This window comes from Rhipicephalus microplus, chromosome 3, assembly GCF_043290135.1.
Source record: "Rhipicephalus microplus isolate Deutch F79 chromosome 3, USDA_Rmic, whole genome shotgun sequence".
In the NCBI taxonomy this organism is placed as follows: Eukaryota; Metazoa; Arthropoda; class Arachnida; order Ixodida; family Ixodidae; genus Rhipicephalus; species Rhipicephalus microplus.
Genome location: NC_134702.1, coordinates 170,883,445 through 170,909,337, shown reverse-complemented (window position 1 = coordinate 170,909,337; position 25,893 = coordinate 170,883,445). Strand labels below are relative to the sequence as shown.

Sequence of the window (25,893 nt, the reverse complement as noted above, 5' to 3'; positions counted from 1 at the left end):
ATCTCGCATCTTTTCATCATATATTCCTCTTATAGAAGCACCGCCATCCAGCGGACATTCCAAGGACTGAACAATAGGAGGCACACGCACACTTTCCTACGGCTTGCGCTTTGTGTCTACTACCCACCTTTAACCACCTTGAGTTCATGGTATATACTAGTTCACTGTATTCATGGCACTGCGGCCCAACGCTCGCTAAACCTTCCTAAAACCAAGGAGGTTATGCCCAGCAAGTATAACGTAGCAACCCTTTCTGGTCAGATAGTGCTCAATGTGCATGCCAATGGCTGCTAAGGGGGAATGACAGGAGAATTGGGCTTTTAGTTAACGCGCACGCTGCGAATTTTTTATTGTTCAACAACGCACAGAAGAAATCTCTCACCGGCACCACCTTGGAGGTCAAAATGTAAGACTTGTTACACACTACGACTATACTTCTACTACTACGAGGGATGAACGTGAGCCGCTATAAGGAGCTTCGCTTCTAAAACAAGAACTAGTATAGCAGAAGCCTTAATTACGTGCTTCATAACACGCTGGTCATGGCGTGAGATACAAAAGTGCCACCCACATCTTCTTACGGTGGGAACTCGAGTAAATGCGTCGGAGAGTCGGGGGGCCGGGGGGGGGGGTACATTGCGTGAATGTTGTATAATTGGGTATTTCGTTTTTAAATAATTCTTCTTTATTGAATGAATAGAAGCGTTGTTGCCTTCAATGTCAAGCTAAAGTCAAGTAAAAACGCCCTTGCCTGAATCTGAAAGGCGCGATCCAGTGCCTACACCGGATCGCGCCAACCAGTGAGCGGTTGCGCAGCGGGAGAAGTCCCTTTTCGGAATGTGAATGCATTTCTCAGTAGGGCTATGTCAGGCGTCCGTCGGGATCCGTCCACAACCCTTTTCCATAGCGACAGCTGCGGGCCCGCGCGCTTATCCTTGCCCCTAGCAACTGGAGCCCCCCACCTCCTTGACTTGAACGTGCCATGCCACGGCCTCAATGCAGTGCGTTCGAAACGCGTTTGTAGCGTTTATGCTGCCAGCGTTTGTGTAGCTTTTGTGTTAATAAGACGCTGACATTATGGCTGTCGGGTACAATGACAGGTGCTGTGCTTCGTCGTTCTTTCTCTCGCCGTTCCCCCTCTCTCCTCACGGCGCCCCACTGTCCCGTCCGATGGAATGAAGCGCGTGCTTCACTCTCGACCTTTCACCGGCTGATGAATGTGTAAATAAACGGTTACGGAACAAATCCTCGTCTCGTCAATAATTTACGCCATTAAAATTAGTAGGCCGTGTACTCTCGGCGCAAGAAAATCATTCGCATTTCCTCGCGATTCCTTTCGGGGAAGTGGGGGCATTTTTTTTTATTTTACAAGCAGATCCTGCCTGCGTCGGCCTTGCGAGGAGAGAGAGGGGGAGGGGAGCGACAGTTTCGCGTGTGTCTTTCTGAACCGGCCTGCACGCGCACCTGGGCACGAGACGCGAGCATGCGCAATGGATGTGTGGACATCGACGCCTACGAACTATGCCTGACATCGTATTTAAAACCCATCGGGACGCCAATAAGCACAAAATAAACCATGGTGCTGGCCTTATGGTAAGTCGCAGTGAGGTATTCTACATACCTGCCTTAGTCCCTTTTACCCGCAAGCCCATGATCTATTATTCTGTTTCCATCGACAACGTGAACCTTTCGTATGCGAGACGTCGCCGATTTCTGGGCGTCATCATCGACAGAGATCTCTCGTGGAGTGCTCACATCTCGCACTTGAAGAAGAGGCTCAGCTCTGTCACACACGTGATGAGATTTCTCGCTGGCAAAACGTGGGGCACATCAGTGCCATCTATGCTTCAGCTGTACAGAGCGCTTTTCTTGGGATATTTGCGGTATAGCACGCCCGTGCTTTCCAACGCCGGAAAAACTAACATCAGGGTCCTGCAAAGCATTCAAGGCCAAGTCCTCCGCACATGCTTGGGGCTACCTCGGTGCGCTAATACGTTAGCAACAATTGGTATTGCTAAAGACCATCCGATCACGACATATATAACTGTCGACACACTCCGGACACATATCCGTCACATATCCAGAGTGCCTAACCAGCACCTTGCTAGCTTGCCACTATAAAGATCAAAGGCAGCGTTTTCCTAAGTTGTTGCGGCTAACCAGAATTCCATCTCGTGGAGATTTTCACCCGCAGCCATGCATACCACTATCTCCAGAGTGGTGCGTGAAAAGACCGACTGTGCACCTTGAAGTGCCGGGGATATCTAAAAAGGGAAACCTGTCATCTGCAGCCCTCAAGCAGATCTCACTGGACCTTTTGCATTTGTCGTATGCTAACCGAATTCATGTTTACATGGATGGTTCGGTCTCGGGAAGTTTGACAGGTGCCTTTGTCACCCCATCTCGATCAATCACCGTCTAATTCAAGACATCACACGTCACGACATCTACGGGATCCGAGCTCGCCGCTCTTCGAGCCGCTGTGGAGTTTGTTACGCAAGAATCCCCTAGTAGATGGGCCATTTTCTGCGACTCCAAGGCAGCCCTTCATTGCGTGCGAAGTCTACGACGTAGAAACTACCACCAGATGGTGTATCGTATTAATGAAATTTGTCATCGCGCTGCTGATCAAGAACACGACATTGTTTTACAATGGTTGCCGGGCCACTGTGGCATCAATGGTAACGACCTCGCCGACGACGCTGCCCGATGTGCCCACGATGGAGCGCCCACACTGTTAATACTCTTGTCGAGAGTAAACGCAGCTAGAGAACTTCGTCACATAGCGCATAATGCCACGCTTGCGCACTGGAATTCTCCACTTAACTCCAGTTATCGCCCTAAGAATCTTACGTCATTACTCTAGAAACGACTCCCATTCAAGATTTCTCGACGTGACGCTACAATGCTGTGCCGGCTGTGGACTGGGGTAGCGTTTACTAGTCATTCAGCCATCGCATTGCCATGGCAGATTCATCCATGTGTGAAAGCTGCAACTGTATAGAGACTATTGAACATCTCTTGTGCCACTGTGCCCAATTTGATGAAGATCGCCGGACTCTCCAGTGTGCCTTGAATAGACTCGATGACCAGCCATTTAATGAAGCAAAGATCTTAGGAGCCTGGTCGCGCAGCACATCAGCACAGAAAGCCACACGAGCCCTCCTGAGATACTTGACAGCAACTTCATTGAGGGACCGCCTGTGAAACTCGGCATTGTGTGTGTGATGTGACATGTGTCTATCCTTCTCTCTCTTTTTTACTCCCCTCTCCCACTCCCCATGTGTAGGGTAGCAAACTGGACGCATAGTCTAGTTAACCTCCCTACCTTTCCTACATTCCTTCTCTCTCTCTCTCTCTACATACGTGCAGTCACACCAGTGCTTATAGAAACGCTGTGGAAATGGCAGTCATGCCGGGATAGGAGTTACGTTAACTATTGTATGTTTGCCGAATCACACCACGTGTAACACCACGTCAGTTGTGCAACAAGTTTGTGGTTGAAAGCTTTTCACGTAGCCATTACAAAAGCACGAACTGTAGTTCGTGCTTTTGTAAGCCACGCACGCTGTGGCTGATTCTATATATAGAATCAGCCACAGCGTGCGTTTCAAGTTCGGGGTTTAAAGCTTCCCGCCCATTGCAAAGAACTGAACAATAATTCTTTGTTGCATAGCCCGCGTATTGCTTCACAGATGCATTGTGAGTACTTCAAAAATCCCCATTTTAACTGCAGTTGGCAACCTAGTCCAACACAACCCAAGAACCTCTGGCTGGGCACGCAGGTAAGAATAATACACGAGTGCGTTTTTACACCAATTTTGCGCGGTGTACTTAGTCATTTGTAATGTATCGACTATATACATACTTTTTCAAGTTGTACATTGCCCTTGAGAAGTTTACTCAATATGAGTGCAAACGCTGGCTTGATCAGCATTCTGCATAAGCGATCCTATGACTAAGCATTCTATTTCTTTAGGAAAACAGGGGGCCGAATGAGCGATGCCTCCGAGGCAGCTGTTTCAACACGGAGAGCTGTCTTCGTAAGAGTGTTCACGACGAACACTTCATGTGCGTTACCTTTGTCAGGACGGTAAATGCCTGACGAAGGCGAACCTCTTTCACGTTGGCGGCATACGCTTCGCCAACCGTAAGGCTTTTAAGATTACCTGTTCTACTTACGTGCTCAGCGTGTCTATATTTTAACAAAATTAAGCCAGGCAATACAGGCAGCACAGAAACAATGAGAAATCTCCCTTCACTACGCATCATATTGAACAAAAGTCTTACATTATTTAAAAAGGTTATCGTGCTTGACACACACACACACACACACACACACACACACACACACACACACACACACACACACACACATATATATATATATATATATATATATATATATATATATATATATATATATATATATATATATATATATATATATATATATATATATATATATCATGATTTATTGGACGAAAGTTGTTTCAACTATGTGGATGGCTATTTCACGTTGGAGAAGTGTAAAAAGGAAGTCTTTATTCTGCATTAAAGATAGACAAACTGAAACGAACAAGAAATTTCGGGCTAATTGAAAGGTGTATGAATGTATGGTTAGAAATTTTCGAGGAGAATGTATGTATGCTTAGTTATAGCATGCAAATACTTTAGATACTAACAAAATATAAACATTTACGACATCCGTTGCGCCTAATTGTATTGGTGACGTTCGAGTGACGAGACATTTACGTCATGCGTGCATATTCGAAGCAAGCTTAAGCACGCAGCTGCTGGTCGAGCTGTGCACGACGCACACAAGGTAATAGCCGTAGTTGGGACCAAGATGCGCATTATTTTTTATCCGCAGGACTTATTCCCGCCAGTGCAACGCATGTTTGGTAGCAAACTGTTGATAATAGTTGTAGTGGCTCAAGTACGTATCAACCGCATTAAAGGTGCAATGACTGACAGCTCCGTCATTCCAGTCGGGGGCATAAATCTGTTCCGAGAATAGTGGGAGGGGCGTGTTTTGGTCTGCAGGCAAGCGTGACTGAGTGTCGTTGTGTGTTCTGTGTCCTAAAGCAGCAAAAACTTCTGGAAGATGGGGCAGCTGAGCGGTGGCTTTCTGGCTACGCCGGCGCATATAAAGCGAACTCTAGTTGATCACTGCACCTATAAGAGGTAGTCGCGCATGCACAAATGAACACTGCTCGATTTGGCATGGTGTTGTATTCGTTGACCGTCCACATAACAGTGACCGTGTCTCGAATGTGCTTGCGGAGCTCCTCGCGATGACTCGTCGCAGCCCCGGAGGTAACCCTGCAGCCCTTGGCCGTGAACGGGAGGCGCTCAGCGCGCCGCATCTTCGGCGGCGGCGCTGTTCATCTCGGCGGCCAGCAGGAGGTTGAGGGTGTCGTTGATCTGGTCGAGCACGTCCCTGCCCTGGGCAACCAGGTCTTCGAAACGCTGCACGGTGGCGTCCTCATCTTCGCCGCTCTGCTCTGCCTTGGCCAGCAGGTCACGCGCCTGCGAGACGAGCATCCCCGCGTGGACGATGAATGAGAGATGGCGTTTTATTTCTCTGGACGCACCAAGATGGTGATTATGATGATGCTGATTGTGATAATGATGCTCGATCATACACAATATCGCGCTTATGGCGTCACAATCAAATAGCTCGGCACGTGACAGGCCAATTTTGAAGTGAAACTTTTGCGCGCAAAAGAAACTTGTCTATGCGTTTTATGGTGTTTAATGAAAAAATTGTGCGCGCGGCAAATTGGTTTATTTAGATTTCAATACCACTGTCCTTCTTTGCCTTCTTTCAAGCTATAAAAATGTAGTGCCAAATCGACAGAAAAAGCATTCCCAACAGCTTCAGTTTTTTTGTTTAAATGGAACGCGGAAGCCACAGATGCTGCACTAGAGATTGCGAAGTGCGTGGCCAAAGAGCGATTCGTCATATGGGATGGTTTAAAAGTGGTTTAAACGTTAAAAAAACTTTTCGGCTTTAGTTCCAGGAGAGGCGACTGAGTAAGCTTATTCACGAAGATCCCAACCGGTCACGTGAGAATTAGCAGAGATAAATGAAGTGTTGTCAAATTTTGAAGTGTTGTCAAGAAATGACAGGAATGACTTTTCTTGTCAGAATTCTTTCGTAGTTTGGCGCGGATGTTTGTGAACAAGCTAATTCCACATGATCTCTACAGCCTTCGTTGTGCTGTGCGGAGCTGGTGGGGTGGTGTATGGAAACGTGCCCTGAAAGGCGATATAGTATATGCTGTTCCCCTTCAGGACGTCATCACTCTGCAACGGTGGTGTTTCGAACCAATCAGAGGTGTCATACCTGGTCACGTGGACAGGTCACAACGTCGCGTCAAATTTGACTTGATGTTGTGAACTCGACCATATATGACGGCATTTTGTCCCAAGGAGGTATACTTTAAGCTCCGTGTTGGTGCGTGGGAAAGGTGAGGCAGCGGGCGTACCTTAAGCGAGTCGGCCATGTCGTTCGGTGGCAGATGTCCTCCGTCAGGACCCATGTCCATGGGAGAGCAGCTCATCATCTTCGCCATCATCTTGGCCAGCTCTGCACGCAACAAGTGCAAATGCGGTCGACTCTCATACGCCTTACACATGCACATCCTCAAAACTCAGTACTTGATTGCACAGACGCAGACGAAGCTTACAATACGTTCATGCATGTATTTGTAAATGTTTACGAAAATTGTTTTCCATATAAAAATTAAAAGATCGAAAAAGAAAATTGGGAAACCGTGCTAACGGAGGAATGCTTCAGAATGATCCGTGAAAAGAACTTATTGTACGCGAAGTTTGTAAAAACTCGGGAACCCGCGGACCTCTCGTCTTTCAAAAACATACCAAAACTTTTTAAATAAGTTTTTGAGAAATGCTAGAAATAGCCATTTCGAAAAGGCCTTTATTAGAGCCGGAACCAGAAATGATGTCGTATCAGATTCTTCTGCCCGACTGTCACAGGCAGCAGGAGCTAGAGCTGACGATTGGTGATAACGTCGTAGGTGGTGAAGAATTAGCTAACACATTTAACAAGCACTTTACGTCTCCGAACTCTAGTACTTATGATATAAACGCCACTTTTTTTCTGGGTAACCCTAACAGACACACTGCGTTTTTTGAACCTGTAACGGCAGAGGAAGTATACAAGACGTTTATGTCGTTAAAAAATAGTGCATCGCGAGATATAAATGGACTTCAATTTCGACCAATCAAATATGTGCTTGACCTTGTGGTAGATGTGCTTACTCACATGTTTAACATGTTTATATAATTGCGTCTTTCCTGAGAGAATGCAGCATGCCAAAGTGATCGTTTTATTTAAATCCGGCAACACAAATGAATTAACAAACTATAAACCAGTTTTTGTACTTCCGATAATTTCTAAAGGCCCCGAAAAGGTCATATGTAAAAGAATAACATCATTTTGTGATAAACATAATATCTTATCAGATACACAATATGGATCCCGCAGTGGCATATCAACGGAGCTTGCTTTGTTATCGCAAAAAGAATTAATCCTAAACAACTTTGAGCAAAATATATTAACTCTAGGTATTTTCATTGAGTTTTCGAAAGCTTTCGATTCTATAAACCATCAAACCCTATTCTCAAAGTTGGAGCATAACGGCTTAAGCGGCGTTACACGCAAACTTCTAAAATCATATCTTCAATACAGAAAACAGTGCGTTGCTATTGGATCGAAACTCTCATCAGCAAGATCCTTAACACAAGGTGTTCCCCAAGGTGGCATACTTGGACCTGTTTCATTCAATCTTTACAATAATGACATAGCAAATATAACGAAACTTGCTCATTTTGTAGTTTGCGCGGATGACACCAGTTTTTGTTTTCAGTGTCATGACATCGTAGATCTTGTAAACGTAGCAAACACATCCTTAAGCATACTACAAAAGTTAAGTGATTTAAAATCATTACAAATTGTTGCAAAAAAACTAAGGCTGTATTATTCACACCACCGCAAAAACATGTAAACTGCAGCAGTGCTCTTTACTTACGTTCATAAAGATATAATTAGTTGACAACGTAAAAACATTTGGCGTTATCTTTAACAATCATTTAAATGGGGACGCACATGTTGAACGTACTGCGTCTAAACTAGCTAGAGCATGTGGCGTTATCTGCCGATTACGATACATGCTTCCTCACAAAACAAAGCTTATGTTGTATAAGAGTCTGTTCCTATCGCATGTCAGTTACCGTAATCTAGTGTGGAGCACAACATCAAAAACAAATATTCATAGCTTACAAACTTTACAAAAAAAAAAACTGTTCGGTATATTGTCACTGCTCCATTGGATGCACATACCAACGAAATATTCCGCACTTTCAAAGTACTGCCTACTGAAAACTTTTACCAATACAACATTGTTTTGAAAATAAAGAAGTATTTCCGGCGCAACAATGCGATATTTTTTAACTTGTGTAACCTAGTTGTATCACAGGAACCATTATATGAATTCAGAAAACGAAATAATTAAGTTTGGCCATTTTCAAGAACAAATTTATACGGCTCACGTCGATTGCAGTACCAAGTGCCTTGTGTATTAAATGTGTTGTATTCCTCGAAAACCGAGTTGAGTACTCTAACAAAAAAAGCGTTAAAATCAAATAAAGGTAGAATTATATGAATATTATTTGCCGATTTCAAATTCACGTTTTTTTTTCTTTTGTCTCTTTTCTATGATGAATAGCATGTATGTATGAAAACTGTTGTATGTGAATATATTTAGATATTTTTTGTTAATGTATAAATGGGAAAGTGTTCAGATGTTGTATATACATGAGTACTTGTCGACATAAAAGCGTGTGAATATGTTTTTTTTTTTCGCTCTATATTTATATGCTGTATGTTTTGTCGCCAAGCCAAGGGGGCAAGAACCTCGTCAAGCTGCTGTTTTGCAGCTTTTTGTTTCTTTCCCTTGCGTTTTCTCTTTTTCTTGTACAAAGGAAATGTGAAATAAACTTGAAATTCGAAACATATCGCATCGTATATACCCACAATTCGAAGGATCGATTTCTCCTCGAGTGAAAAGAGTACAGATTTCTCAGGAGCCCACCCTCATTCTCTAGATGAAAATTAAATTTTCAATTGGTACAGTTGAGTAGAATCACTGAGGGACTATGGTAGAATGTTTTCAACTGACTGAGAAGTAGGCAAGGGATTTGTCACTTTTCATTTCCTGCTGTCTATTCCCGCTGTAACTTTTGATTCCAGGTAACATTTGTTATCATATTTGGTATCATTTGGTTCGGTCTGTCCACATGAAGTAACGAGACCGGTTCTCGCAAAAATAACTTATTGATACAACAGGTGTATGTCATTCGCATGCTTCAAAATAGTTTCCTTGGCCGTCCATGCACCACTTTACAATGTGATCCCACTGCAAAGGCTCTCTGAAAGTCTCCTGTGATTTTTCTTAGAGATTGAGTGGGAGCCCGTTGAATGGTGAGAAGACCGTTGAAACGCCGAACCTTCAGAAATTCTCTTGAGATTTTGGAAGAAGCTTTCTGCAGGGCGCATATCTCGACTGACGCAGCCGCCACTTCCTTCAGAATCGCCAAACAAGCCGTATAGATCACCGTTTCCATTGCTTGCAGATTTGTGCATGATAATGCCTGCTATGGAATATGTTTGGTAACAAAACTTGTCAGTATCTGCATACCCACCCTTGCAATTATCACAGTGACGGCAGCGCATGTACACGAATACGATCAAACGTGATCGGCTATGGAGGGCCTTGCTCGTAGGAGTCTGTGTCTATATGTATACAAAGATAAAGTGGTGTCCAGAACAATCAGGGTGCAGAGTTCGATTATGCGTGTCATACACGATGAATTAAAAGACACACTAAAGTGAAAGAAGCAATCAGTTTAGATCGATAAACTGCATACTCTAAGAATTCTAACGTGAATCACAATCAGAAGTTTATTAATACAGTCTAAATACAAGGTTTCATTTTATCTTAATTACACGCCGAAATCTACGAGTATATATTTCCTTTGTTTTGGGTCGCACTGGCTGAACCAAACTTCCTGGATCTTGGTATGTGCGATGTCTCTGGCCGCCTCAAAAGCCGACGTACTCCGTTTTTACCGATGACGAACTGCGTCCGAATCTGTCACGTCGCGGCCTTTGGTGTGTACTGCAGAGTTTCAAGCTGGCATCGCCATCCATATTTTGTTTTTGCGCATCTTCTCGCGGCAAGATTGGGGTTTTGGGTATTGTGAAATTGCGAACGACTAACACGCGAGAAGTCGTGTTCGTCTCTTCAGTGTCCCTTTAAATACATTTTGACCGGCCTTTTTTGTTTGGATGACCTCCGTTTTCTTGAAGAAGTTTCATATATGGTACAGTATAAGACATGCAATTGAATCGAAACCGTAATTCAGTTACGAAAAGTGGTAACACATACCTTTAAACCTCGTGCTATTATTATTATTATTATTATTATTATTATTATTATTATTATTATTATTATTATTATTATTATTATTATTATTATTATTATTATTAGCTGTTTTTCTACAATACAAGTCATTTTCCGCACTCGGGACTAGAGGAGATTATTAGCATTCCGGCGTGGTAATACATGAAAAGTGAATAAAGTTCGGATATGACTTTGTTTTGCTGAAATATATCGCAAGTTAAGTTCTAAATAATAATTTTGCAAACTTTAGATAGCATCGTAACAAATACACATTGTGCTCAGTAAGCACCGATTCGCCAAAGAAGTTGTCCTGAAGTTGTAATCCACAAATGCTACTGATTTATTCAACACTGTGACGTAGTTCTGACGATCGATAAAGACGGCAGCAAGACTGGTATATACGTAACCCTTTACAGGATGAGCTTAAGCCGAGAAAACGAAAAGTGCAAACAGCGCACGTGTACGTACAGTGTAAAAGGATGTCGACAAGCACAGCCGAGAAAGCTCATCTCCAGCGGACGTGTCGTATTTTGCACGTGAATGCAGTAAATTGCAGCGTCATCGCTAGGGGTCACGTTAATTAGCTCCCATGCAAACAATGTAAAGTAGGTAACTATACATACAAACTATTCATAATTATACAACTATATATACAAAACTCATATCGTGTAAAGGTGAAAGGTCGAGATGATATGGTAAAGAAGTAAGTTCCAAAATGTGAAAGGCGTTTTACATCGGCCTTCAAGCAGTGGTGCTGTTGGATAATTTTTTGTAAAAGCTATGATTATGCCTGTAACAGTAATTCCTTTTACAGTTACTGTGTGAAATAAGTAACAGTGTTACAAGTACAAGTTCATCTAACCTAAATGTAGTATATAGTTACAGTTACAAGTTACTCAAGAAGGTAAGTATACACTACGTGGTAATGCTTTACCAGTAACTAGTTACTGCCAAGGCTGGTTTATTTAATGTGTAACAGCTGCTTTCTGTTTTTTAAGTTGTTTTATATGTGTACCATTCACCAAGGGCTATAAACAGAGTATTTAGTAATGTAGTTGTTACTAAAAACAATTTAAAATTGGAAGTCCCCTCTTCAGTTTGTAAACTTCGGGCCTTTTGCTGCACTTTTGCCTGCATAGTATCAATTTTTTGAAACAGCTAAAAATATTGATTGATTGAAGAAAATTTTCTTGGTGCAGATTTCAGCGTTTGAGTCGTATGGTGCGCTGAGCAGCAGGTCGCAAGACTTGAGCTAGTGTAAAATCGATTCGAGCCTTGTATTCCTACCTCCCGTGTGCTGCTGCTCCCCGGCGTTCAAGTGGCCCTCCTGGAAGAAGGGCGACCCGCCGTCTTTGGCGAGGACGTGCTTCGGCGAGACGGCGCCACTGTCGCACTGCTGGACGTCGACGCACGCCTGTTGGGGGTTATAATAATGCATCCCCAATTATAGTCTCTATCAATTATGGGCATGTAGTACACTGCTTCAATTGTACAACGTTGCGAAACTTGGAATTTTTATTTTAAAAATATTCATTTGCGTGCTACCCACAGCGCGCAGCTACCCCATACCCCCCCTACACCTACTTCACATTTTCATATCGTCTTGGTAAGGATTCTTTCCAAGGAGAAAAAAATGGAAAAGGTGTCTAGTACTAAGAAGCTGCCAGGAGACACTGTCAGAAAGCACTAAACAACTTTACCCTGGTATCCTTTGTAAGGTTTCTCTCACGTTCGCTCAGAGGGAAAGATATTTTATTACCAGTTCAGAAAACTCAGGGAGAAATATTCTTTGCTTAAACTTAGTCTAGAAATCTGATCGTCGTTTGTTGCTTTGCATTTCAGCCTTCAGTGTGACGCTGATTGCGAATTCGAAATTTCACAGGCTTCCTTTATACACTGCGAAATAGAATTTGAACAAGTGCTACGTGGTGTGACGCGTCGAAACCAGGTTGTGATAATGAGGCAGGTGGTGATGGAAAACTCAGAATCAACTTCTACCTCCCGTTGTTTTTCGAAGTGCGCCCAAGGGCGAAGTTATAGGCTTTCCCTTGAATGCTGGTCATCGTTGTAGAATTTCGCCGCTTTCTCGGTGGACAGCGGGGCACATGATTATTCATATGCTACGGCTTGGTTTTGTTAAAACTGTAAGAATACTGCTAGACGCACGCCGGAGTAGAGCAACCGTTTATTGGGCCTAACAGCACCGAGACAGCAACCAGCGGTTTTCAGCAGCAGCTGCAGCAGCACGAGCCTCCGCCACAACAAACGTCTTCTTCGTCGTTCTTAGAGCCCCTATTTGTCACTACATTGACTCCCCGGTGCGAAAGGAGCCATCCTGGTGACCTATGGCACAGACAGGAATGGTGGGTCATAGTGAGGTTTTAGGCGCTCGACGTGCACAGTCTCGCGCCCGCGGCGCCGTTGATCTGTAGGTGGCTGAATAGGTTCAACTATGTAGTTGACTGGTGAAGTCTGGTGCAGGATCCGGTACGGACCGTCATACTTGGGTATGAACTTTGAGCAAAGGCCTGGGGCAGACGATGGTACGCGGAGCCACACGATTGCCCCAGGCGCGTATGACGAAGGGGATGAGCGTCGGTCATGCGAGTGCTTCTGGCGTGCCTGATCGTGCGTTGTTAGCGAACGTGCGAGCTGCCGGCATTTTTCGACATACGTGGCAGCTTCGGCCAAAGTTGTCGATTCTGAAGGGTCTGGGCAGTACAGAAGAAGTGTGTCCAAGAACGATGAAGGTTTTCGACCATAAAGAAGGAAGAACGGTAAGAATCCAGTTGTCGATTGAATTGCGCTATTGTAAGCGTAAGTAACGAATGACAGTATGCGGTCACAGTTCGTATGGTCATCAGAAACATACATGGAGAGCATGTCACCCAGCGTGCGATTAAATCGCTCGGTCATCCCGTTGGTTTGGGGGTGGTATGCGGTCGTTGTTCGGTGCACGATGTTGCATTCGCGTAGGAGGGCTTCTACAGCTTCCGACAAGAAAGAACGCCCACGGTCACTGAGAAGCTCGCGGGGTGTACCATGCCTAAGGACGAGGTTGTGCAGAATGAACAGGCCGACTTCACGCGCAGTGGCCTCGGGAAGCGCCGAAGTTTCGGCGTAGCGCGTAAGGTGGTCCACGGCTACGATGACCCAGTGGTTTCCATTTGGTGTGTATGGTAGGGGACCGTACAAGTCGATTCCGATGCGGCTGAAAGGCCGAGAAAGACAAGGCAGTGGCTGGAGTGGCCCTGTAGATGTGCGAGGGGAGCTCTTCCGGCGTTGGCACAAGGAACATGAACGGACGTACTGCCTAACAAAGCGGTACATTCCGCGCCAGTAATATCGAATTCGTAGGCGAGCATACGTCTTCACTACACCTGCGTGGGCGCATTGCGGATCCGCGTGGAAGGAGGCACAGACGTCAGAACGTAGGTGGCGAGGTATTACCAGCAACCATTTGCGGCCATCAGATAGGTAGTTCGCCGGTACAGAAGACCGTCACGGATGGTAAAATGGCGAGCAGTTCGTCGAAGTAAACGGTTGTCGGTACGTGGAGACGTCTGAGACAGTACTAAGAGAGACGCTATCCATGGATCCTGGCGTTGCTCAGCGGACATGTCGGCCTGTTCAAGTGAAGAACATTCGCAGCTGGAAACAGACGCTGCAACATAATCATGGGGAAGTGGCGAGCGAGAAAGAGCGTCGGCGTCCGAATGCTTGTGGCCTGACCGATAAATTACACGAATATCGTAATCTTGGAGACGTAGTGCCCAGCGAGCTAGGTGACCAGATGGGTCTTTTAATGACGACAACCAACACAATGTGTGATGATCAGTCACGACGTCAAATGGGTGGCCATATACGTAAGGTCGGAATTTTGTGATTGCCCAAAAAATGGCAAAGCATTCTATCTCGGTGACTGAATAGTTCTTTTCCGCTTTAGTGAGGCTGCGACTAGCGTAAAACACAACATACTCATCGAAACCAGATTTACGCTGAGCAAGAATAGCGCCGAGGCCAACGCCACTAGTGCCGTATGAATTTCAGTTGGAGCGTCTGGATCAAAGTGGCGTAGGATAGGTGGTGATGTCAGAAGATGGCGTAAAGACACGAATGCTTCGTCGCATGCTGGGGACCACGCCGAGAGGTCTTGGTTGTCGGCAAGTAGCTGCGTCAGAGGTGCGATTATGGGGGCGAAATTGCGCACAAAACAGGGAAAATATGAGCAGAGCCCGATGAAGCTGCGGAGTTCTTTTAGTGTAGCCAGCCTGGGAAAGTCGGTGACAGCGCGAAGCTTGGCTGGATCAGGACGGACACCATGCTTGCTAACAACATGCCCTAAGATGGTAAGCTGGCGGGCAGCGAAGTGGCATTTCTTCAAATTCAGCTGCAGTCCAGCGTTCGAAAGACAAGTCAGGACGCTTTCTAGACGGCTGAGGTGGGAGTTGAAGTCCTTCGAAAAAACGACGAGGTCATCCAAATAGCACAGGCTTGTGTTCCATTTAAAGCCTCTAAGGATGTTGTCCATGAGACGCTCGAAGGTGGCAGGCGCATTATAGAGGCCGAATGGCATGACGTTAAACTCGTACAATCCGTCAGGCGTTACAAACGCAGTCTTGGAGCGGTCAGCTTCATTCATAGGGACCTGCCAGTAGCCGGATCGAAGATCTAAAGAAGAAAAGAACTCTGTTCCTTGCAGGCAATCGATGGCGTCATCGATTCTGGGCAGCGGATAAACATCTTTTCTGGTGATCTTGTTAAGACGCCTGTAATCAACGCAAAATCTCATGCCGCCGTCCTTTTTTTTTTTCACCAGTACAACCGGAGAGGCCCAAGGGCTGTTTGATGGTTTTATCACACCACGTCGAAGCATATCGTTCACCTGATCATCAATGGCACGGCGTTCAGCGTGAGAAACTCGATATGGGCGCTGGCGCAAAGGTGCATGGCTACGGTGTCGATTTTGTGAACGATGGCAGACTTGCGACCCAAAGAAGGTTGACTATGGTCAAATGACATCTTGAAGCGATCGAGTAAAGCCAGGAGTTGGATGCGCTGAGCAACAGGAAGTTTAGGATCAATGGATGGGGAAAAAACCTCCGGAGATGGAGTGGGGGTGGTATCAGAGGTAATGATGTTTAAGTGAGATGATGACAAGTCATCAGGTAGGTGACTGGATGAAACAGAATCAATTTCCTCAAGGTGACCGAGGAGTTCGCCACGGAATAATATGGCCGGGGAAGGAAGCGAGTTCGTTATATAAATGGAGCCACGTGAGTTTTCTACGGTGACAACTGTGAACGGGAGAAGGAAGCTTTTGCGAGAGCCGAAGGTGTCGGAGGGGATAAAGAGGGCGGTGACAGAGGGTGCGTCGTCGCAGAAGAGTGGCACATGAACACAGGATAGAGGAGGGATGTGAGTGCCCGCGGCTACGGTGACTCGTGAAGATAGCGGCTTGAAAGAAGGTCCTTCAGACGTCGGCGCTTCACACAGGGGCAGTTCACACATCGTCGGCAACTCTAGTTCGGCACGCGCACAGTGAACGACGGCATGATGAGCGCAGAGGAAGTCCCAGCCAAAGATGATATCGTGTGAACATGGGGAAAACACAACGAATTCGACTACATACAAAATATTTTGGATGACCAGTCGAGCTGTGCACGCCGCAGAAGGTTGGATGTGATGCGCAGTGGCCATGCGAAGAGAGACATCGGTAAGCGGCAGCGTAAGCTTCTTCAACTTGCGGCACAGTTCATCACTTAACACATACACGGCAGCACCAGTATCAACGAGTGCTTTCGCAGGTACGCCATCAATATGCACAGTTATTTCATTAGCAGGTAAAAACGGAGGCCTTGAAGGTTTCGATATATGCGCAGCTTTTGCCTCGGGAACTGCGATGGTCAGTTTTCCGTTTGGGCGGGTGGTGATCGAGGAAGTATGGGAGAAATAGAGCGGCACCGTGGTGAGGGCGACCGATTCCTGTCGAAGCCGTGGCGGCGACTGATACGACGTGGGGTGGAACGAAGACGGCTGTGGTGGCTCTGGACGATAGGAGTCATAAGTCGCCTCACCAGCAGTTGGGTTGTAATCCCGACGACGGCAGTAGCATGCTACATGACCAGGAAGCTGGCAGAAATAGCAAATTGGCCTATTGTCTGGAGTGCGCCAAGGGTTTGTTGATGGTGGTGTGGGGTGGCGAACAGGAGGTGGGTGGCGACGGGTAGGAGGACTTGCTGCGTAGAGGGGACGGGGCTGCCTAGCAAGATCCGTGACGGTTGGTAGTGACGGCGGCGATCGTCTGGCGGCCTCAGCGTAAGTGAGAGGGGCGGAGATAGGCGGAGGATTGTATGTGGGAGACAGGGCGTCAGAAACTTGCTCTTCGATTGCCTTGCGGAGCGTTGGGGTCAGCATATGCTCACTGGTCGGGACGTACGGCACAAGAGACAATTGGCGCGAAACTTCTTCTCGGACAAACTGCTGGATTTGCTGCATTAACGTGATTTGTTCGGAGGAAACGGCGCCAATGGTTAACCCAGATGTAGAGGTCGTGTCGAGGTTTGGACGTCGAGTAGAAATCCGCTCTCTTCGCAGCTCGTCGAAACTCTGACAGTGCTGAATAAGCTGGGCGACGGTTTGCGGGTTTTTCGCAACGAGCATGTGAAAGGCATCGTCCTCGATACCTTTCATGATGTGCCGTATTTTGTCAGTGTCAGACATTTCTGAATCGATACGACGGCAGAGGTCCAAAACATCCTCAATATACGAGGTAAAGGTCTCGCCTGAGCGCTGTGCGCGGCAGCGCAGGCGCTGTTCGGCGCGGAGCTTGCGAACAGCGGGTCGGCCAAAGACTTCTGTGAAGTGCGTCTTGAAGCTAGGCCAAGAGGGTATTTCCGCTTTGTGGTTGTTAAACCACAGTTCTGCCACGCCCGCGAGATAGAAATTGAGGCAAGCGAGCTTGTCTGTGTCATCCCACTTATTGTGGCGCTTACCGCTTCATACGGCGACAGCCAGTCTTCGGCGTCTTGGTCGTCGGTCGCGTTGAAAATCACTGGATCTCGCTGTCATGGCATTCCATTCCGGAACAGGTGACAGATGGGATTAATACTGCAGGGGGCTGGGTCATGTTGTCAGGCATTGACGAGGCGAGGGGTTGAGGTAGAGTCCGGGAACGGAGTTCCAGTTTGAGACAACCAGCACTCTCCACCAAATGTAAGAATACTGCTAGACGCACGCCGGGGTAGAGCAACCGTTTCTTGGGCCTAACAGCACCGAGACAGCAACCAGTAGTTTTCAGCAGCAGCTGCAGCAACACGAGCCTCCGCCACACTAAACGTCTTCTTCGTCGTTCTTAGAGCCCATATTTGTCACTACAAAACGTTTTCTACTTTATCCACCAAGTTGCGCATGTGCCCGCGTAGAATGTCTAAGAATAATCGAGAATTGTGCAATACCGGTGACCGCGCTCTCGTTGTAGAATCAATAGCCGGGCCATCTTATGGGCCCCCGGGGCACCGCATGTTTCAGTGCCCTATAAATAAACCAACAGCTGAATTTCCAGTCACTGTCACATGCGGAAGAGTCATGTGACACAAATGTCACGTGTGATGTTCGACCACTGCCAAAATTTAGTGAGAAAGAAAGGTTCTAATTGGCGTTTTGCGTCAATGAAGAAGTGCTTACACTCACACGAAACTGTCGAAGACACTAAAAAAGTGTCGTATTGCTTGATAAAGCAATTAATATAATTTTGGTACCACTACCTTGAAAAAACCCTTAAGGTTTCGATATAAAGAGGGTGGTCTCGCAGTGGAGTATGGACACGTCTGACCCGCAGTAAGACGGCAGCTCGCGAAATATTTGCAACAGCTCTGCCATTGTCAATCACCACAATGACGGCAGTGATAAAGGTCACTGCCGTCATTACACAGTATCTGTGTATACTACACAGTATACTACACAGTATAGTACACAGTATACTACACAGTATACTGTGTAGGTTGAGTACAGGACGCAGTCGCAAATGGAACCTCAAGTACAGTGGCTACCTCAAGAAACGTGCCTTTGCGTTAAGCTCGATTCGTACAGCCGCAGTACATTGCATGGTGTCTAACCATGTGCGAAAAGCTGTTTACTCGAAATGGGTGGGAAATTCGCAGACACAAAAACTCAGGATGCCCAACGCAGAACATTGAGCACTATGGAATATGAAAAAAAAAAATACGGCAAAGAAAAAGCATAGCCAAGCTGCACTCGAATCAATGTGCCTTTCCGTTCTGCCAGGGACGCATCATGTCATCTAAGGGTTGTAACGCTCAAAATGGTAGCCCCACGGTAAAGTAGAAATCAAGCTCACATAGTATGGCGGCGTGACCATATTTGCGGCAATGGCGCTTATACGAGGCGATGAAGACTTAGACTCACCGTGTCGGTCGCCTGGTCCGCCATTTTGGAGACAGCTGGTCACTTCTTTTTCTTCGGCATCGCTTCGCGTGTGCAACTGCACCATGCGCCACCTCTGCGTGCAGCATCAATTGGGCCTCTTGAAGGGAGAGTAACTTGAAACATTAATTTAATTTTGACCGAATTTTCAAATTCCAACATCATAGCTTCATTATTAGTAGGGAAACTCAGGTTCAAAGTTCCGTAATTATATTTCACTCTGAAATCTCCGATGATGACGTCACGAATCTCAATGTATTCGTTCGTGTTCTGACGGCATTGGTTCAACGAAACTTCTCGGATTTTGTTAGGTAAAGTCTCCGGCCCCCTTAAAGGAAAATGTAAGGTACTTCTACCGATTATGAAGTGCGTAAACTGTAGCATACATTACAAAATCTATTACGTATGTCACTGAAGAAGAATGGCGATTTGGGCTAGTTGGTTTGAATTCATAGTAATAAGGGCTGCAGCGCGAGCACGAATGTGCTAGAAGAAACAAACAAAGTCGAGGTACGGAAGGCAAAAGAGGCCATGCGCTCGTGTTGTCCTCTTTTGCCTTCCGTACCTCGACTTTGTCTGTTTCTTCTAGCACATTCGTGCTCGCGCTGCAGCCCTTATTACGTATGTCACGGCGATCAGTGCCACAAGTTGAATGGCGTGGCCACTCGCATTTTATTTCTGCGAGTGTTCTCGCTTGCAGAGCATCTTCTCGAGGCAAGAGGTGGGGATCTTGGTATTGAGAGAGTGCATGATTTACTGATGTGAGAAAATTGTTTTCTCTCTCCACGATGACGGATATGGTTCTGTAGATCGTGTAGCTCCAGCTCTTTGTCACAGACATATGGTTCTGTAGATCGTGTAGCTCCAGCTCTTTGTCACAGACATATGGTTCTGTAGATCGTGTAGCTCCAGCTCTTTGTCACGTCTGATATGTGCTTATGCACGGAGTCAGAAACGTAGGTTTCATATTGTCCCTATAGGACGTGGCAAGTATTGTCATAACGAGGAGGAAGGCCGGGGCGTTAGGACTTTCCTTCTGTTCAGACACGAGTCAGAACATCCCTCGCAAGCGCCCCCTAGACATTTAGCTATCTTTTTTTAAAGGTTGATCATTTTTTTTTTCACGTATACCTGTGTTCAATACCCTTCAGCTGTGTGGGACTATGGAAACGCAAAAGCCGCTCGACAGGTTCCAAAAACACTGAGTGGAGGAATGCGATTACTCGAGGATGGACCCCATGCTCGTTTATTGGACCTCATTTCAAACACGATTAAATTCCTCTGAAAATAAAATACAACCGAAATTGGAAATACAAAATGACCTCATTGGCCTGACTTGTGTCTCCCCGGCTCATATTGATTTTTTTGTGGATTTCCGCCCCTTGTGGTGGGGGCGATGTAAGTGGAGCTGGTGTAACTGGATACGGAGGTAAACGACGTATAATAAATAATGGCTGTGATCTAAACACTAACTTTTTACAGCAGCTGCGCAAGCCACCAGTATGCATATGAGGAAGAGCTATTCTTCATAATAATTTTAGTCATGAGCCGGCATGTTCTGGCTCAGGTAACGTGGGGGCGCTCCTCCCACTGCAGCTGATGATATAGTGCTAATGGCCGACAACAAGGAAGATTTGCAGAGATTGATGGACATCTGCGGTAATGAGGGAGATAGATTAGATTTCAGATTCAGTAAGGAAAATTCAGCATTCATGATTTTTAATGATAATGAAGATAGTGAGCTTAGAATACAGGAGGTCACGCTAGAGATAACAGATAAATACAAATATCTGGGCGCATGGATAAGCAATGGGACCGAGTACCTGAGGGAACACGAAATATACGTGACGACTAAAGGTAACAGGAATGCAGCAGTCATGAAAAATAGGGTACTGTGGAATTACAATAGGTATGATGATGTGAGAGGAATATGGAAAGGGGTCATGGTTCCTGGTCTGACGTTTGGCAATGCGATCTTGTGCATGAGATCAGAAGTTCAAGAAAGATTAGATATTAAGCAACGTGGAATAGGTAGGCTTGCTTTAGGAGCTCACATAAATACACCAAATCAGGGAGTACAAGGTGATATGGGATGGACATCATTTGAGGGCAGGGAAGCTAGCAGCAAGATAAAATTTGAGAAGCGATTGAGAGAAATGGGGGAGGAACGTTGGGCTAGGAAGGTATTCAGCTACTTGTACATAAAGAATGTCGATACGAAATGCAGGAAGCGAACGAGGAAATTGACTGGTAAATACTTAACAAACAGCAGGTGGCCAAACCAAAAAGAATTATCGGTTAAGAAGAAAGTGAAGGAAACGGAGACCGACATGTGGAGAATTGGCATGATTAGCAAGTCCGCACTAGAGATCTACCGAACGTTTAAGCAGGAAATTGCAAAGGAAATGATCTATGATAATACCCGGGGTAATTCTCTACTGTTTGAGGCCAGGACGGGAGTATATTGCGAACCAAGACATATCGGGCCAAATACGAAGGGGTAGACACAGTATTCAGTGCGTGTGGAGAGGAAGAAGAAACTGCCGAACACTTGATAAAGTTCTGTAAAGGGCTTCACCCTATAGTTCAGGATGGTGGCGCAGAGTTTTTCAAAGCACTGGGGTTTAGGGACAGGGAGGGCAAAAGAGACTTTAAGTGGGTAGAATTAACTAGAAGAAGGTTGTCTGATTGGTGGCTAAAGTCAAGGTATGAGTGAAAATTAAACCCTTCACTGCAAAGTACCAGTCCTTAAATTTACTATTTAAAAGAAAAAAAGATAAATCTAGTGGTTGGTTCACTGAATATTATGGCTAGGTGGCATTAGCCGCCGCCCGATCTAAAGGGTACAGCCACATCCATCCATCCTTATGCCTCCAGACAGCGGGCTTTCCAGCAGCCACGCCATTTGTGTATTTCTTACTATGGTTAAAACCGCATATATCGAACTCACACACAAAAAACGAAAATTAGTTCAGTATATTCTATGATTCTATATAAAACAATTATAAAAGTGTCAAATTTTTGGTTCCCCTTCACGGCACTGCTTTACGGTAATGCGAGGGAGGCGTCTTCTCGACAATGTGCGGGGGTTGTTTCTTTGTAGTTCTATTTTTGCGCGGTTTATTGCTGGAAGTGCTGGTTATACGCGAGAACAATGCGATATCGACGATGCAAGCGCACGCCGCGTGCTTCGTTTTCCAAGATAACTGCCACAGAGTGGTCATGTATCACGTGTGACGTAACTTGATGCACTCGTTCGCCTCCGCTGCACGCTCGAGACACTCTAAAGGAACCGATTCACGCTTGCGGCAAGCCTGCCGTAACGGCGCAGTGCCGTAGACCGGTGGCCGGCGCCGCCCGCGGGAGAGGGGCAAGCTCCTCCGACAAACATGGCTGTCCTTCCGAATGCAGTTGTCGCCCACCTCGAATCTATCGAGCGGCCGCCGTGCACTCTGTAGCTCGTAAGCTCCGAACTGATGCTTCCATTTTAGTTAGACTCATGTCCTTCAGCTTCGACAACACAGTACTCGGCTCGATTTGGCATCATTTTTGAGAACCATACTCAAATAACTGACGTTTTAGGCCTAAGCAAGTCTTCCTAAATCTCGGAGGGCATACATTACACGTTTGCTTGTTGTTGCTTACGTTGGATAAGTGGCATCACTTGTCCAAACGCCTGCTTTGCGGACGTCATTTTGAATTGCTGTGCGCTTTTTAAATACTGGACAGGCGAAAATGCTATATTCACTGCTGGAACGTAGTCTTAGAACAACACGTACGTCATGTCGTGAAAACCTTGGAGCAAGAAGCAAGCAGCAAGCAGCTCGAAGTGTCCCGCGGCAGACACCAACAATGCGGAGAGGCGAAAGCAGACATGTCGCTCTTCCATCGCTGATTGGCTAAACGACTATCCTGCAAATGGCAAGCGGCGCAAAAATGGGTCTCGGACCCATTCCTCGAATGGCATAGAATGGCAGACGTGCGCTAAGTAAACAGCCGCACACGGCTGCTTGAGAACTTCAAACGTCAAGTGGCGAGGCATGCTTAATTGCCGCTAGCGTAAACCAGCCCTAACGCAGCGCCTCCAGAATACCATTCACCGATTTTCTTGTACAGAACATCAAATAAACGTTTTCTTCACTCCCTCCAGACGCAAGACTACCATCTTTCAATGACATTTGCAGTGTAACATGCATATCTAGGGCCATTTTTTTTCTTTATTTCAATTTATTTATTTCATTCTTCTCTTTGTTGTTCTCCTTCTATTCTTTTTCTCTTTTGCGATAGCACGCGGGCTCCTAAGCGCTCTGCGTTTGTCATCACCAGGGCCTTGTTTGAGGAACAAAGCGAAGAAGGCTTTTCCTCTGTGCAAGCTCGTCGTGCTACACAGCATATTGCCACGCTCGTTTCTTATTCGCACTTTTGTTTCATTAGGCTTTCGCCCACATGGCCTGTCAGAAATGCTCAGTGCGAACTGTGCGCCTCTTTAATCGAGAAGGTTCGCGATTAGTGTAGATCGTTCTGTTATTGAGATTGCTCGCAAGACGCGAACACTCGAGATTATTCCAGACCTTGCGTGACGACCATCAGTGATTAAGTCTGGAATATCCGACGGCACATGCATAAATGCCGACGTGCTTCACAGCTGTTCTGTTGATCGACGGCCGACGCTCTGTTAGCCGCTGTCAGTGCCAGTGTGTATCGCTGTAATCTGACTTTTCATTGAGCGGCCACAAGTTTGGCCACATAAACAGTTGAATCTTCGAACTAGAGTGTGCTTCCTTCGTTGCCGTCACGATTCCGTGACAATATGACGATGAGCGCATATGGCAATCTGTGCCCTAAAGTTACCCTCAATTAAAATAACCCTAAAGGCATCCATCAAGTCGACGTTGATTGTTGAAATAGCGGTCCAGAAACATCGTAGTGTTACTTTTGTGCTAAGGAAGGGCCTATTTTGAAATAAAATCACGTTTTAGTGGCCCGCATCGAGTTAGCGCACTTCAAATTACCCGCTGTGATGGTTAAAGAACGTTCGTCACAATGTTTGTTGATAGCGGACGAGAAAGGATTAACATGAACTTTTTATTTCATGGCATGGGTGGAACGGCTGACGGCGCACGGATACGCTACCGTGTGCAGCGCCGTTGAGTCGGACGTCGCGGCCAACCCAGCAGTCGGGGTCGCAACTCCGGAGGTCCAGGATCAGGCCACGGCTCACGAGGACCACACCCGGTAGGCCTCGCCCACGAACCTGCTCCCGGCCACTGCACCCAGGCAGGAGCCGTTTGGCAGGTCTCGGCCTTGGACCTTGAACAGACACACCGGAGCTCGACCTGGCCGACACGTACGGGTCTCACGTCCGGCTCAGGAACGCTGCCAGGAACTCGTCCTCTCGAGCGGCGCACCGCTTCCTCTGCCTTCGTGGCCTCAACCCTCGAGCTCCTTTCCGCACGTCCCTCGGTACGGCTCGGCACCGCTGGCGATCCTCGATTCAGCCAGCAACTCCCCTGGCACCTGGATCCTCGGCCACCCTGAATCCTCGCCCGGCTCCGTACTCCTCTGTGCGCACTCCCGCGTCTCGCCCGGCAGAACATCTCGCTCGTCCCTTGCCGAAGTGCGACGCTCTGGTGACACCAGCGCTTGATGGCGTGGGTGCGACTACTGAGCAGTCAACCCGCATCGAAGACGCGATGCTCCATGCGGGGAAATGGCCAGCCCGTCCAGCGAAGAGCGTGCGGCGAGACACGATGCTCGACGCACCCGTGACCATTAGCCAGGCCACGTTCATCGCTGTGTTGAACGGCTGACCGTGGAGACGCCTCGCCGAGATCCGCGATGCCCTCGGCAAGGAAGAGAACAGCAGGCCAGGCCGCGCCCCGAGATGCAGTACTCGTGCCGGCAATGCCGCTCCAGCTGGTAGTTGGACGGCAGTAGCGTGGACAGCCGCGTTCCCCGGCCGGAACCTGGATCGCCTGCGCCCAGTCTGTGGACGAGCCCAGCCACACAGCCTACTGCCACGTAATGGTCGCGCGTGGCCCAATCGTGGCACGCCACCTCTATGGGCCACCACTGGTCATCACCTGATTGGCGCACAGTTGCCTCGTAATCGCACGTGCCTTCTTCTCTTCTTCATTTCTTGTTGTCGCCTTCGCGCCACCTGCCCTCCGCTCGTCTTCTTCAGTTTCGGTTTGACGTTCCTCGGCGTCTTTAAGTCCTTTCCTTACACCCGCCTCAAAAAGCGGACGGACTCTCGTCACTGTTGTCATGCACAACGCTGTCCGGCTTTACTGCGTGTTTGCGGACATCGGTAGAGACAACGAAAGCAGCGGGAGCAACAGCAGTAACAACGGCCATTGATCAATTTTCTGCTATTGGCTCTGATATGACAGACAGGCTTTGGTTCAACTGCGCCCCGCTAGATAGTAAGACCTGTACAGTTTAACCCCGCGAAAATTGAATATTAGAACCACTCGCGCTGTTCCCCATAGTAACGTCTGGCGGTTCTTTTTTCCATGTATAAAACAGAAACGAACCAGGAGTATTTTACTACATCTCTTGATGCACGGAAGGTTCTTATTTAGTACAGCTAGATCGATTACTATAGTGTTAATTGTAGCAGGTTCGTCTGATGTCATCGCTATCATTTTGAGAATGTCCTACTGCGGCGCATGTATTCTTGGGCATTTACCTTAATTTCTCGGTGAGTAGGGCACTGCTGATGATAGTATTGTCGCTTTAGATGTTGTCACACGTTGAGCTTTCACTCTGGCGTAAAATATCATTTGACTTTAGTATTCCTACAAAACAAGTGCACACACTGTGGAGATATCAGCGTGGATAAGAGAAGTATCTGATGTTCGATTTCTTTTTGCAAACCACGCGAGATGGACGCGAGGAAGGAGGAATCACGGGAGAAAGCTCGCGATGGAAAGCAGTGGAAAGCTAGTGGTGC

General features: G+C 46.7%; 2 protein-coding genes across 7 annotated transcripts in view; one reads left to right on the top strand and one right to left on the bottom strand.

The window, feature by feature from the left end:
* The window catches only part of LOC119168574 (neurofibromin 1), a 237,568-nt gene that overhangs the window by 10,685 nt on the left and 200,990 nt on the right, over positions 1-25,893 (top strand). The window lies entirely within an intron of this gene.
* Positions 5,217-19,075, bottom strand: LOC142804021 (uncharacterized). The gene is made up of 4 exons (XM_075890498.1): positions 18,921-19,075; positions 11,781-11,907; positions 6,495-6,595; positions 5,217-5,532 (listed from the first exon to the last, which is right to left on the bottom strand). Exons 1-4 carry the CDS (start codon positions 18,942-18,944, stop codon positions 5,356-5,358), a joined length of 429 nt encoding a protein of 142 aa, XP_075746613.1. The 5' UTR covers positions 18,945-19,075; the 3' UTR covers positions 5,217-5,355.

Bases quoted from the DNA above. Each gene is read 5' to 3' on its own strand.
- LOC142804021 (XM_075890498.1), bottom strand. From the start codon at position 18,944: ATGGCGGACCAGGCGACCGACACG. The intron at 11,908-18,920 runs GTGAGTCTAAGT...AACCCCCAACAG, and splicing joins CGGACCAGGCGACCGACACG to GCGTGCGTCGACGTCCAGCA. The intron at 5,533-6,494 runs GTACGCCCGCTG...CTCGTCTCGCAG, and splicing joins ACATGGCCGACTCGCTTAAG to GCGCGTGACCTGCTGGCCAA.